The 15,203-nt window shown below is 38.8% G+C and overlaps 2 protein-coding genes across 2 annotated transcripts; both read right to left on the reverse strand.

The window, feature by feature from the left end:
• Positions 1 to 376: 376 nt before the first annotated feature.
• On the reverse strand, positions 377 to 5,334 carry LOC117417186 (leucine-rich repeat-containing protein 15-like). Its single transcript, XM_059034324.1, has 2 exons — positions 5,072 to 5,334; positions 377 to 2,548 (listed from the first exon to the last, which is right to left on the reverse strand). Exon 2 carries the CDS (start codon positions 2,541 to 2,543, stop codon positions 774 to 776), a length of 1,770 nt encoding a protein of 589 aa, XP_058890307.1. The 5' UTR covers positions 2,544 to 2,548; positions 5,072 to 5,334; the 3' UTR covers positions 377 to 773.
• Positions 5,335 to 8,096: 2,762 nt separating this feature from the next.
• Positions 8,097 to 13,908, reverse strand: LOC117417185 (platelet glycoprotein V-like). The gene is made up of 2 exons (XM_034029166.3): positions 13,731 to 13,908; positions 8,097 to 13,343 (listed from the first exon to the last, which is right to left on the reverse strand). Exon 2 carries the CDS (start codon positions 13,317 to 13,319, stop codon positions 11,232 to 11,234), a length of 2,088 nt encoding a protein of 695 aa, XP_033885057.1. The 5' UTR covers positions 13,320 to 13,343; positions 13,731 to 13,908; the 3' UTR covers positions 8,097 to 11,231.
• Positions 13,909 to 15,203: the final 1,295 nt, after the last annotated feature.

A 15,203-nucleotide genomic window follows, 5' to 3' on the forward strand; every position in this document is an offset into this window, starting at 1 on the left:
AAATGGAAAGAAAGAAAAAACTCAAATCATACTGTTCCTGTACCCTTTGATTATTCTGCATGCTTGTTGAATAGTAACACTCCTGCGAGTTGGAAACAGTGAAACATTAAAACAATATTTTGAAATCCACTAAAGGTAGACCATGTTGCCTCCATTTACAGTGCCAGGTTGTTTTCAGTTGCATCAGTGTGTTCTGGGAGCAAAACTGATCTAAAGCACTGATAAAAGTCAAGGGCACGAAAGTGGCAAATGACAGTGGCAAATTCAAGCATTTGGAATGTGTTGTTGATTAGGTCATATATTTACTTTATACTTTCTGTTGTAACCACTTATAATGGACATATCTATATCTATACAGAACGGTACTACACACAAATAGCATCATTTATTTTAATGTACTGAACAGTAATATACAAAAATAGCATCATGTATTTTCAGATTGCATTGGTCTTCTGCATGCAACATATACTTGAATTTTCTTTTTAATAAAAAATAAAAGTAAACAGAAATAAAATAAAGCTAGCAAACTATAAACAACCATGGTATTATAGATATTAGTAGATAAACCATTCATTTTGTTAGATTCCAACCAGAGTCCTTCCCCGTTAACATAGAATACGTTTGCTCTAATCACTACAAGCATGACTGGAGATGATGAAGATGCAATTGTTTTCAAAGAGACAGTATACAAGATAAAACTGTTTCACCCACTGGTCCACTACAGGTAAGCTTTGGAAATAGTTACATGATTATATCATTTTTTGTTTGTTTGTTTAAATGACTTCATTCCTTTTGGTCACTTGTGTTAATTCAGCACCAGAGCGTATTTCTTTACTCCGGCATGCTATGTAGATGATCACAGCAGAGATGACAACGGTACAGACCAGCACAATGATTGTGATCAGAACCTCTTTCTTGAGGCCCTTATTCTGCCCATGTTCATCCTCGGTGTCTTCACCTTTGTTTGAGGTGGCGGGTGTGGTTTTCAATGAGGGAGAGGGGTAGGTTTTCAAAGTGGGAGAGGATCTGGTTGCCTGTGGGTGGAATGAGGTGGCTGTCACACTGTGACTCATGTCTCCAGTGGTAGCTATCACTGTAGTCTCTTCTGTGTTAGTGGTCTGTTCTTCCTGGCTTGTCTTCAACTGGTCATCTGTTAAGCTTGTAATAGGAATACCCCTCAGGGAATCAGGGCTATAGCAAGTAACTCGGCTGATATTGAGCACCTTGGACCGGTGCGATATCATCCAGTTTCTGAGAGGTGCAATATTCTCATCACACTTCCAGGGGTTATCGCAGAGATTCACTTTGGTCAGTGGCTCAAAGGAGTCCAGCAGCTCCTGTGGAAGGCTCTCGAGGGAATTATTTTGAAGCTGGACTTCTGTTAATTTAGAAAGGTTTCTGAACAGGTTTCGCGGCAGTGACCGCAGGTGATTGTTTTGGAGAGAGATATTCTGGAGCTTGTCCATGCCTCGGAACGTGCCTTCATCCAAGCTGGTCAGCTTGTTAGTGTGCAGAGACACTTCAGCAAGTTTGGTCAAGCCGCTGAATGCGTCTTTGGAGATGCTGCTGATGTGGTTTCTGCTCAAGATCAGTATTTCCAAATTGGTTAAGTTGCTAAACACGTTGTCTGAAATGTGAACTAATTTGTTGTCATATAGCCAAAGATCCCTGAGGTGGGGCATGGGACCAAATACGCCACTGGGGAGATCTGTCAATTGATTTTCAAAAAGGGTAAATTTGGTGAGATTAGGCAAATTAAGGAAGATTCCTTCAGGCAGCACGGATATTTGATTGTTAGACAGGTACAGTTTCTTCAAGTTCAGCTGCTTGGAAAACAGACCCCAGTGCAGGTGTTCTATATGGTTATCTTGTAAATAAAGTTCTACCAGGTTTAAGTTATCAAAGCTTCCAGCTGGAATGTGCCTCAGTTGGGTATCTAGAAGTTTTAGGGTTTGAAGCTTGGTCAGTGTTTTGAAAATGTTGGCTGGAAGGTGGGTAATGTTGTTCCTGCCAAGGTGGAGCGTTTGGAGACTGACCAGCTGGTGGAAAGCTTCTTCTGGTATGGCACTAAGTTCATTTTCTTGGAGTTGGAGGTCTCTCAGTTTAGAGAGTGTAGCAAACAGGCCAGAGTCGATTTTCTGCAGTTTATTGTGGAAAAGCATAAGTCTCTCGAGATTCACAAGCTTATTTAACAGCCCAGCAGGTAACTCTTGCAGTTGATTTGAACTTAAAATAAGATACTGAAGGTTAGTTAGACTGTCGAATGCACCGGGTGAGATGTGAGAGAATTCATTTTCGTTTACATTAAGTGCAGTAAGTGCTGGAGGAGGATCCTGGAACGTGCTCGCTTCCAGAGATGGGATTTGGGTGCCGATTAGATCAAGTCGAAGTGTATCGAAGGGCAGTGGTGACGGGACCCGCGTCACTGCCTTTCCTGCACATGTGACACGCTGATTTGAACACTTACATCCATCTGGGCAGCCAAGAACACAAGATGCAGCTTGAAGACCGATGAATAAATATATGTAGCATGCCACCTCCATGGAGCCTAAAAATACACAATAAGAAGATTTAGTGTAACCTTGCCAGGTAACCCTTGTACTGGCTAAGACAGGACTGGAAAGTGATTATACTAGTTTGCAGGCCTTACCCCCGTATTCAGAACATCTCTTGAGCACCACACTTAATCTTTCTAAATGCAAGAGTTTGACTGGACTGTAGCCACCATGCTCGTTTTTCACCACTTTTTTTTTTTTTTGGTTTATTCAACAAAGACTAACTGAGATGGTGAGCATGAACCCAAACAAGGAGGCTGTTGAGGCTCTCTGATTAACTGCTCCTTTGCGCTCCCTGGTTCTTTCTTTCTTTCCCCAACATCTGTAATTGTGTAGAGCAGGCAAGCCACTTCCGCAGCTGCATGGCAGACTGAACTCACTCTGAAGTAACCCTGCATAAGGGGAGAGTGACTAACGCTGGCTGCAGCTGTGTGCCAGTCCAGCATGTTCTGCTAATGATGCAGGGGGACGTCATTAAAGATGTCTCGCCAAGATAATAAATCACTGGGCTCTGTTAGCAGGGAAGCGTGTAAATAATTAAAAAGACATGGGAAAGTTAAAACTGTTTTGTGATAACTCTCTGAAAACAACATTCAGACAGCTTCCTATATATATATAAAAAAAGAACCCACTCTCTATTGGTGACAGATGTGTATGTTGTAATACACAGGAAATGTTTACCAATTAGTTCAATCGCTGGCTCATTACTGAAAGGAAAATTACCTCAAGCAAAATCAAACTATGGCTTCCAGTATTGTACAGCCAACACCAGCATGTCCCTATATTTGACCTCTCTTCATTCTATGTGCAGTACTCCTTTGTGCAGTGGTTAAGAGAAAGGATACACACATTTTAAATTAAAAATGAAACTTCATACCAGCAAATAGCTATAAGAATACAGACATACTGTGAAACCACAGCAAGCAATCAGACAGTTCAAGTTTATCAAGTGTCCATATTTATAAATGCGACATGACGTCGGTCTCTGTGTGTGTGTGTGTGTGTGTGTGTGTGTGTGTGTGTGTGTGTGTGTGTGTGTGTGTGTGTTTGTGTGTGTGTGTGTATATATATATATATATATATATATATATATATATATATATATATATATATATATATATATATGCATAACGCATATCACATGTTTTAATAAAATAAATGCGATATAGACGGTAACAATTTGATCGAATAAAAATGCTTGTAAGTGCAGAGGTATATTAACATCAGCAGAAAACGGAACCCCGTTTTCTTGCAACACTTCTGATTGTGACCAAACGTGTGAGTACTGTCGTGTAAAAATTAAACAAACAAGGACGCGAAAAGGTTACCGTACCATGCTGAAAAAAGACTCCAATAAACCAATGTTATCTTTCGCCAGTCAAATCGCAGTGCCTAAATAAAGTTTTGAGTCAACACGTACGTTACGTCTTGCATTCGCGATATAATAGACTTAGTTAAATTGTTTACCGTCAGCAGTTTAAATAAGATTTAATTGCACAAGATTCGAGATCAGCTGTCTCCTGCAGAAGCAGGCATAGTAATTATGAGCACCGATACCATTATGTAAAACAGCATGTAGCGTGACCTTTGTACTAAAGCAGGGTCAGCTGTTGCAGGGAAAACAAAGTTTATTTCTCAAACTGACCATTTTAAAAATGTGAAAGCAGAACGCACAGAAATACTTGGGACTGTAATTAGGAAGTGTACTTGATTGTGCTAATAAAAATATATGACAATGTACTTGCTGTGGTGTGTTTAATATAGCAGAAGGAACTCACTGCAATTGAAACGTGTTTTTACTGAAGAATAAACGGTATGGAAATCATAAGAGCTGTCTGTGTTACATGCTGTCAGATCAGGATGTCACTAATACTGAGCATGCGAGCTGCATCATGCTGTCTCCATATTACTGTACAACTGTACACAAGGTGCGGTCACCAATTCCATACACTTGAAAAATATAAAACATGCTGAAGAAGCCCTAAGTATGTATATGAGGTGTAGAGTTTGAAATGAGTTGTTTCATTATCTGAAGAAGCCCTGTGTATGATGTTGTGTAGAGTTTGAAATGAGTTGTTTCATTATCTGAAGAAGCCCTGTGTATGATGTTGTGTAGAGTTTGAAATGTGTATTCCGTGTGTTTTATGTGATTGTAATTTGCTGCTGTTGGTCGCCGTTATAGCTCATATGGCCTTTTTCCAATAAAACATTTTAAATTAATTTTAAATGAAAAAAAGATAGTTTGGTCTTTAAACTCTTTTACTTAACTATAGTAACAATTGCTTTATATTCTCCTTAATTATTTAGAGAGATGTTTTGTTTTTTATTTTAAATATAAAGTTTTGCCTTTTAAACAGAGCAGAACTTTTTCAGTAAATCAGTAAAAGCGAAACATTTTTATGAAAACACAAATTCAAAAGCAAAAAAAAACTCTTTAATTTGTCTCATTTAGGGTGGCATTACATTAGTCAGTTTCTATGAAACATTTATTTTATATGAAAACCTTAAAAACGTACCTTTCTTTCCTGTGAAAGCGCTGACTTCAGAAGCAGAGACCCTCACAAAGGTTAAAGAAGACTGATCACAGCAGCAGTGGGGGTGCAGTGCCACAGGGCTGAGAGGGAAGCGTATCTGTCAACTGCAGATGAAGGCGAGGTCTACTAGTTCAGAGACTCAGACGTGTTTATTGTGAGCATGGGGATGTAAAGGTCTGACAATCAATCAGATACTTGCTTTCACACATATTGCATGTGTTTTTACATTTTGTTTTGAATTAACTAAATGAACAGCCCACCACGCAAGTGTGCCAAAACGTTTTCTTTTTTTTTTTCTGTAACTCGTTGGCAGTGCTAGTCATTTCTCACTAAATCCGTGTTTCTGGAATAGACGGTGGCATTTTATTTCTTAGCAGACGCCCATATCCAGGGCGACTTACAATTGTTACAAGATATCACATTATTTTTTACATACAATTACAATATTTTGACATATAATTACCCATTTATACTTTTTTTTTTTTTTTTTACTGGAGCAATCTAGGTAAAGTACCTTGCTCAAGGGTACAGCAGCAGTGTCCCCCACCTGGGATTGAACCCACAACCCTCCGGTCAAGAGTCCAGAGCCCTGAGCCCTAACCACTACTCCACACTGCCGTTTTCGTCTTTAGCTGCAAGTTTGCCAATGGCCAAAACCAACACTAGTGACTTGTGCATGTGAGGCACCACATTGCTGTGCATCCTCTGGAATCATCTACTTTGGAGCAAAACGGTAAGATGAGTGATTGTAGTGATGGAATACATTCCACTCACGCCAATCCAAACCCTGGTAGACTGAGCCTAACTACAGTATGGGCTGATTTACAGAGTGACTGAGGTGGTTCTTTTATTTCCCATTGTTCTCACTCAGACCTCTTCCTTACATATTGTAGTATCCCTAAATAGTCCCCACCAGTGCAGAATTGGGTATGGCATTTTCTCTTCATTTTACCCTGAAATACGTTTCTGGTTAAGCACTGCCCAGGACAATACACCCAACCCTAGTCTTTCTGTAAATCCCCTGTTGGTTCACAGTTTGTGTCGGTACTGTATACTCAGAACCACACTGTCAAAGTGAAATGCGTGCTTGATAGGAACTAGTTCAATATCGTGATTCGGTGTGAAGCGTGTATAACATTTAGAGCCGGTGCAATGTTTTTTTCAGGTACGCGGATAAATCTCGCCCATGCTTAGAAAGCACAGAAGCTCTCGTTCAAATCTGGTATGTTACGCTGTTTTCGGTCTTTTTCATCTTTTTTAAATTTAATTTATCGTATTTTTTCCACCATCAAGAAAATAGTACGCAAATATTTATCATATGCAATACATTGCGTCATTTTTCTTTACTTGTGCAACTTTGCGGTGGATTTCTCATTTTGTCTTGTTTGTCGTGAATTGATTTTTCTTTTACAGAAACTGATTGTCGGTTTCCAGTTTAAGTTTGCAAAAAAAAATAATGTATAATTAATGGTAAATGTACCTCTGTTTGACAATAGGAAAACACATCCCATCGTAATTGATAGCCCCGTACCTAAATCTCTCAGCGTACCACTTTATAACATTACACGGGTCAAGTTCTGGTACACTCACCACATTGTGACGAAGTACCACTTTAAACACCGCAGCGGCTGTCTTTTTTTTTTTTTTTTTTTTTTTGTTAAAATTGTAATTGTAATAGTATTAAGACGTGGCATCTTAATTTGGTACTGGGCAAGACAAAACTCCAATCGTTGAGAAAGGTGTGTTTCTGTTAAGATATTGTTCTGAAAACCTCTTTCTGAAGCGCTCTTTGTTAGCATCACAGGGACCTATCTACGTTCAGGAGCCAGACCCTTTTTCACTCTACTGACACGCTTCACCACTGCGGTGTCAGAAAACATGCCGCTCAGAGGCAATGTAAGAATACAGGACGAGTAGATAAAGGGTTGTGCATAATAAAGACTTGTGTGAAAGAATTGTACTACAGTATTTCAACACTTGTTAAGCTTTCATCATACTCTTGGTAACCGTTGAGTTTTTGTGTAACTCTTGTGTTTCCATATTGATCACAAACACAATGAAATTGCTTGAAACACCCTTAATAAGAAGCTGTGGGTTTGCATAGCACCAATAATGAAGTCATGTTTTCCATGGGTTTAAAGCAAGCAGTGAGCAAAGAGTATCATTATGCACATTTCAAAAACGAAGTAAAGATGTGTGTGTGTGCTTTGGTATTATATTATTAGGCTTCCAAGCTGGTTTGGGAAGTCTATTGTTATTGTAAAGATTTTTTTTTTTTTTTTTGTCGTTTTTCCTCTCAAAACTTTAAACTGCTCCTGTTCGCACACGGTGTAACCAAACAACATGAAACTTGGCAGGTATCACCCTGTGTAGATTACAGTTCAGAAGCATTTCGGTTGCCTGTGTCAACCAAAATGGTTGCCTGATGCATTTTTTGGAACCGGTGAACCGATTGATCTGAAACTTCGCATTCGTGATCAGCAACCAAACCTGCTTAAAGTTTGCAAAGCAGAAGTTGCTGCGACAAATTACTATCAAAATGGCTACTATTAAATTCGCCAAAACGCACACCCAAATGTAGCAAGTGGGTGGGTCTTTGGAGAGTGACAATTGGAAGCCATGTATACCAATTAACCCTGAAGCCAGACTACACCACTGAAGGTATCACGCCTTCAGAATTTACCAGATCACTCAAAATACACAGGTTTGTTATATAGGGCAATTAAAACAGCAGTGTGGAGTAGTGGTTAGGGCTCTGGACCGGAGGGTCGTGGGTTCAATCCCTGGTGGGGACACTGCCGCTGTACCCTTGAGCAAGGTACTTTACCTAGATTGCTCCAGTAAAAACCCAACTGTATAAATGGGTAATTGTATGTAAAAATAATAATATCTGTATAATGCAATATCTTGTAAGTCATCCTGGATAAGGGTGCCTGCTAAGAAATAAATGATTATATTGGGCAAAGACAAGGAGCGACAAACAAGAGATAAATGTATACCACTTTATTTATGAAACACGGCTTCTGTTAAAAGATCACATGAATGATTAAAATACACAACTCACAATAGCAGGCAAGTAATACAAGTAGATTACAATTAACATCAATGGGATAATTAGAAATTGGACAATTGTGGTAAAACAAGCAATTAGTACACTAAACAATTAAACATGATACTACAACCAAATAACTGGTACAGTCCAAACCAAATGAATATCACACAAAATAATAATAATCCACCAAAACAAAAATAACCCACAATACAGCAAATCACTCTCCAATAACATCATTACCAGTATTACTCTCATTCAATGAGAATATGTCTTAACATGGGGTAATATAGTAAGCACTGGATTACTCAAATTCACTCTAACCCAATATTCCTTAGTTTAGATTACCCCTTTAAGTAATGTAAGCTAAGGAAGTGCACGTTTTCCTTCCTAACAGGCAGCGTGCAAGGCTCCGGGAACACAGACGCACACAACTCAACTCAACACGTTTAAGCTTAACTTCCATAAGGACTGTCAAATGACATCAGCTCAAATTTTTCACGCAGCAGGAACAGGTTGATTACAACCACAGACTGCTCAACAGCCACATACACTGCTTTAACTGCACGCAACAGTTTAAACCAAAAGAAAGCTCAAAACGATTATACCACCTCCATTCATACTCGCAAACAAACTTGTGACGCCAACATTCCCGCAGCCTTGCATCTCCCATGTCTCCGTTTACACGGCCCTTTAAATGGTAACAAGGTGAAACAATTTATCCAATTGAATGCAGTTAATCAATTACACCTGCCACATTCTCTCAGTGATGAAACTTACTTAACAGGTAGCACCCGCTACACAAACATCAAACTGCTTCTGTCTGCAAAGCGTTTAACTCTTAACTTGGTAGGCATCATCCTGGGGACAATGGAATTCAAATATGGCAAAATGGTGTTCTTTTGTAAAACAAAATGGCGGCCAGTCCTACGTTTAGTTCTTAAATTTAAAACTGCTTCAGTTGAAAAATGGTTTATTTGATTAACTCCAAAGTTGACAAGTATCATCCCTGTGTCAATACAATTGACTTTTTTCAAAAATGGTGTTTGACCTTACCTGCGACCTTTGACCGCTCCTTAAGTTAAAATGTAAAACTAGCTTATAACTCCTTACAGTGCACCTAGGGTTATGGCTACTATACAACACATTTAGGAACCCATATATGCTCTATTAAAAAATTACCTTGATTATGACCTTTGACTTCTCCTTAAGGTTAAATGTAAAATTAGCTTATAACTCCTTACAGTGTGTAGATAGGGTCATGGTTACTATGGTGTTTAAAATTATAAAGCATCGTGAGATAATGAAATAATGCAGTATTTTGAATTGAAACTGTTCCATAAAACTGATCTGTTGCTCACACTTGTGCCGCAATGCTACAGCTTGCCAAAATCTCCAACTGGTACTGAGCTTGGAAGCCGTAAAACTGCCTGGCAATTGTAATTATTATTATTATTATTATTATTATTATTATTATTATTATTATTATTATTATGTGTTTCTTAGCAGACACCCTTACTCAGGGCCATGTACAGTTGTTACAGAATATCACAGTACAGAATATCACATTACAGATACAAGCAGTATAAAGTAAAGTAAAATAAGATCAAGTTCAAATAAGAGTAAAATAAAGAATACAGTAAATAATTACATTTAAAAGCGAATTCGACTAAGAGCAGTTAAACTTATAGTAAATATATTTGCTTATAAGAGTAAAATCAGGTACAAGATACAAGAAACAGTTATAATACATCCTGAAGTAAAGACTAACTTGGTATGGGTATGATATCGCAGTTCTCTTGTTTCATGTACAGTTCCTGTTCTTTTAGATTCTGTTGGTATATCCTTTTCATCTGCAGTCATCACATCCTGGTGACTGTAAAACCCTAAGGCATCCATGTGGCCACACACAGGCTCTCAAAGGTGTTTGCTCACTCTACTGAGAGCGCAGCAGTGTTTCAAACTTTTGAAAGGAGTGTACAGATTACAACGAGGACTCAGAACAGCATCTGCTCCCAACTGGTTTGGATTGGCAAGAGTCTACTATATTTGAGTTTTAATGATAAAATTAATATTTTATTTATGTCAACAACTGATGAGCTTGGCTAACGGTAGAGGAAACCACGGTTTGTTTTTCTGGAGTAATAATTCTTAGTTACTGACAAGGGAGTCGCCACTGTTTGTGACTGTGTTGAACAGAAAAATACAGCAGGTTTAATAACAGAGTGACTACGGATAAGTCATTGTCTAAAGATGTGTAGAAACCCAGCCAGAGCAGCAGGAAGGGAACAGCTTGTTCTGCACACAGTCCTGGTTCTTCACCTTGTTGAGAAGCACTGCTACAAATCCTATTCTAATTGGTTGCCACTATGACACACAAATCCGTTGAAATCCATACAGAATTAGTTAAAGGTCAGTTTAGCTTGTCATAATACAATGACACTTCTCATTTGACCAGAATCAGGTGGAACTGATCGTTATGAGTGTTGTTGCTGCGGAAGGGCCAGTGTGTTCCTATCTATCTTTATACTGTAGTTATGTGACTACTAGAAAAAGGGAAGTTTAGACTGTAAGGGATAATGCTGATAACGATGGTACATTTTGTTTGTGTCCTGTTGTGAAGAAACGCAGGATGTAGGCCGATGTAGCAATAGTGTTGAATGTTGTAGATGTTATTTTAAGCAGTCAGCTTTAAAAGAATGTTCCTAATAATATTTTTATGTTCTTTCCATCTAGGGCTTCCAAACATTACAGGATTTCTTTTGGCTGAATCAATCTAAAAACGTATTGCATTTATAGAGCTCAGAAGTCCCCTTAATCTAAAGACGCTTTCTCTAAATTCTTTTTTTAATTTTTTACACAAATAACACAGGGAAATAAAAATAATTATATTAATAAAAGTTCTCTAAAATGATTAACCCTGACGTTTTTAAACAATTGTGTTTTACAAATAAATACTGTCTAGATATAAACAGAATAGTTCCCAGTATACAGTAAGAGCTGCGTAATGTGATAAGGGTTCAGCGTTGATCGAATGTTTGTGTGTTGTCATGGTACTGTGCCAGTTTCAATCGCACATTCACTAAATGATGCTCACTTTGGATTTTCAACATCTGTGCTGTTTGGCTTACTTTCAGCTTCACTGATGATTCTCACAAGAACAACAGGCCTAACAAGAAAATCTAGACTCTGCGTTAATCGGCAAATTTTGTACAGCAAATAAATCATGCCTACTATAGCAACAATCTGTAAGGCTGCTAAGGCAGCATGGAAACATGAGTATATTCTGCAGTAAGGAACTTTTACAGGAAGGATCAGCCTGGCCTGGTACCCAGCTGAGAGTACTTGGGTCACTGTGTCAGGTGTGGTGCCAATCGCAGTCGATGTAAGCTGCGTCCCGGGGATGGCAGTCGTGGATGTGAATGTTGTGCTCCACTCTAATAAGTTTTCATCGCTGGGTGAATGGTTTGGGGAAACGGTTGAAACAGGAGCAGTGGGATAAGATGCAGCTGCTGTTGAGTGAGGGGGGTTCCAGTCAACACTCCCTGCTGTTGAGTGAGGGGGGTTCAAGTCAGCACTTGCTGCTGTTGAGTGAGGGGGGTTCCAGTCAGCACTCACTGCTGTTGAGTGAGGAGGGTTCCAGTCAGCACTCACTGCTGTTAAGTGAGGGGGGTTCCAGTCAGCACTCGCTGCTGTTGAGTGAGGGGGGTTCCAGTCAGCACTCACTACTGTTGAGTGAGGGGGGTTCCAATCAGCACTCACTGGTGTGGTCTTGCCAAGTTCTTCAAATGGTACCATAGATGGGGTGGACTGTAGTCTGTCGGTTGCAAAAAGTCCACATTGAAGTCTACCAGCAGTCACTGATGAAAGAAGTGTATTCTTAATGAGCGGTGGCTCAGAGCAATTTAGAAGGTTGGGATTGTAGATCCTATGAAAGTTGTCCCGTATCCAGTCTGTAAAGTCCAGTATGTCACAGTTGCAAAACCAAGGGTTTTCTTCCAGATAAATCATTGCAAGCTTTGGCAGGCCTTTGATAACAACTCTTGGAAGGTTTTGTAATTTGTTCTTATTAAGTACAAGGCTCTGTAGGTTCACAAGGTCTGAAAAGACCCCTTCTTCTAAAGTTTGTAGATTATTGGAGTGCAGAGACAGCCTGGTAAGTGTTCTCAGACCGCAAAAGGAGCCCCTTGGTAATGCAGTGAGATGATTGTTTAAGGTAATAGAGAGACTTTGTAGTCCAGTCAGGTTGATAAACACATTGTCAGGAATGGTTTCAAGCTTGGTGTTGTACAACATTAGCTCTTTGAGTCCAGGCATGCTTCCAAACAGATGCACTGGAAGTTCCAACAGTGGGTTTTTGAATATTTTTAACAGAGATAGGTTGGGCATGTTAAAAAAAGTCTGAGAGGGCAGCCGGCTTAGTTGATTGGAGGATATTGTTAGGTTTACTAAGTTAGGTAAATGCCAGAAGACCATGGGTGCAATTTGTTGGATGTTGTTGGTGTGGAGCTTAAGTTCAAGGAGCTGGCTGAGGTTGTTGAAAATTCCTGCTTGAATTTCAGCCAGCTGATTGCGGTAGAGCAGAAGTTCTTGAAGTTGGGTCAGTGGATTGAAGATGGTCGCAGGAAGAGATTTCAGCAAGTTTTTCCCTATATTAAGGACTCTTAGTTTTCCAAGTTTCCAAAAGATTTTCTCAGGGAGGTCTGTGAGCCTGTTGGAGTTCAAATCAAGTTCAGTCAGGTTGACCAGGGAATCGAACATACCTAACTGTATGTCGTCCAGTCTGTTATTATCAAGGAAGAGTTGATGGAGATCCACTTGGTTGTCAAACAATCCATTTGGAAGCCGCTGGTACAGATTGTCTGATAGCTTCAGCGACAACAAGTGTTGCAAACCATGAAAAGATCCTGGAGCAATGGTTGTCAATGGGTTGCTGCTTATCTGGAGTCGTGATAGGTCAGGCAAACTGTTAAAACTATTGGCTTTCAATTCCCTCAGCTGAGTTTTCTCTATCTTCAAAAAAGTTATAGGAGGAGAAAATGATGGCATGCTTGTAATCTCCTGGCCTGTGCAGAAAACACTGTCATTCTCATAGCATTGGCAGCTTAAGGGACACCTGAGACCACTGACTTGAAGAAAATGTGGTGCCAGCAATATGAAGTTCAGAAGTGGGATCCTCATATTGACGACCAAGTATGAGACAAACTTAAAAAGAGAAAACAAAAACCACAATATTCTGTGAAACAACATTGATTACTGATCATATAATAGTAATCAGTTGTCATTATGGCACAATAGTTTGAATATTTTGCCTTAAATATTAATCTGCCTTCAGTGATCTTAAAAAACACCTGCTAAGTACTTTGTTGCTTACTGTATGATAATGCTTTTCAGCACTGTGAGCAAGTCTGGTGTTATTTGCACTGTGGGGAAACACACTGCTTTATTATTTAAGCTTTAAATTCTTTACTACCATTTTTATAGAATAAACAAATTATAACAATTACAATATTTTATTGTACTGCTTGATTAATATTCCATCTAAACTTTAGTTCAGGTGAAGTAAGTAGTTATCAAAGATACATTTCTTACCTTTAAGAGAGAGTCTGGCAACTGTTAAAGAGCCTCAAAAGTGCTTGAAACTAAAACTATGAACGCCTCAAAAGTGCTTGAAACTAAAACTATGAACGCTTTTTAAAGGGAGTCAGGAAGCGGCAGTGCTAGATAAGCAATGTTCTATTCTAGGGCTTAGTTACAGTATCTGACATTGGGACTTGGCCAAATATTCTAGGGGCCCAGCCTAGGTTTGACTGTTTTATTAAATGTAGGTTGGGTTTCTTTCAGGATAATTGCGGTTTAAAATATGTTAGCATATATAGTGTTATATATATTTTGCACAGGTACTTGCATGGATGCAGTGGACCTTGCTATTAGGTACTGCATGGTTCAGAATATGAGGTGTGCTGCATTGGCTTTTGATACCCTTTCCCTTGTCTGTAGCCAGGTTTAACCTATTGGTCTGTTGTGTCCCCTCTGGAGCACAGACAGTATTTCTTCTATTCCCTCGACTCGTTCTATTCTAAATGAGTCGATAGGCTGTCAGCCTGTTCACCCAGCTCGTTACTCATTGGATGCGATTCATTCCTGGGAGATGCTCAATAAATGCTGAAACAATTGGATGATTGCACATGGTCTTCTGGAGTTCAGAGACTCATTGCAGCAAAGGCACCGGATATGAATGTCATGGCTGGATGAGTTAGATAACCCCAGCCTAGTGTTTGGGCTTGGAAAATGACTCAGCACAGAGTAGAAGGATATGCTGAGCAGGAATATTACCCCAGGGCTGTAATACGTAGTACTGAATGAAATCGAGACCACGCAAACCTAACAATTTCTAAACCAAACTAACAATCCCTCAAAATGCCATGTTTTTGTTCTGTAGACAGCTTCTTGTATGACAACTGCACACTATAACAATATTGAAATAATGAATAATGTTATCTTACAGGTAATTTGTCTGATGTATTTTCCCCCATATAGCTGTGTAATGTAAAGAATGCTGTAGGTTTTGAAATTAAAAAATAAGTGATTGTTTAGTAGATGTTGTAATTAACATTATAGCAATTGTAAAATAATGTTTCTTTCCATTCTGAAATGTACATATCTAATTCTCAGGATTTATATGGGCCATTGTGTATCATGTAGAATAGAATCTACTATATTTGCTTGAATTCAAAAAACATTATTTTTTCCAGTGAATTAATAACATTAAGGTCAACTGTTTTCAAATAATGCATTTTATTTACAAAAGAAATAAAACACTGGTACAAAAAAAAAAAAAAAAAAAAAAACACCAAGCTTTTAAATATAAATTACAAGTAGAAAAAAAAAATCATGAATTCTGTACATTTTTTGCAGCAGAGAACAACATGCAGAGAAGTGGTAGTTTTAAGCAACTTGTCGGCTGCATTAGACATGTTTACTGACACAAGGGAGCTTAAAAAATGTACTAAACATGACAATAAAGTCTCAGTGAGGGATTATCATTCGTGTAAATACCAAATA

Source organism: Acipenser ruthenus, chromosome 12 (genome assembly GCF_902713425.1).
Source record: "Acipenser ruthenus chromosome 12, fAciRut3.2 maternal haplotype, whole genome shotgun sequence".
Lineage (NCBI taxonomy): Eukaryota > Metazoa > Chordata > Actinopteri > Acipenseriformes > Acipenseridae > Acipenser > Acipenser ruthenus.

Coding starts and splice junctions, on each gene's coding strand:
- LOC117417186 (XM_059034324.1), bottom strand. CDS start 2,543: ATGGAGGTGGCATGCTACATATATTTATTCATCGGTCTTCAAGCTGCA.
- LOC117417185 (XM_034029166.3), bottom strand. CDS start 13,319: ATGAGGATCCCACTTCTGAACTTCATATTGCTGGCACCACATTTTCTT.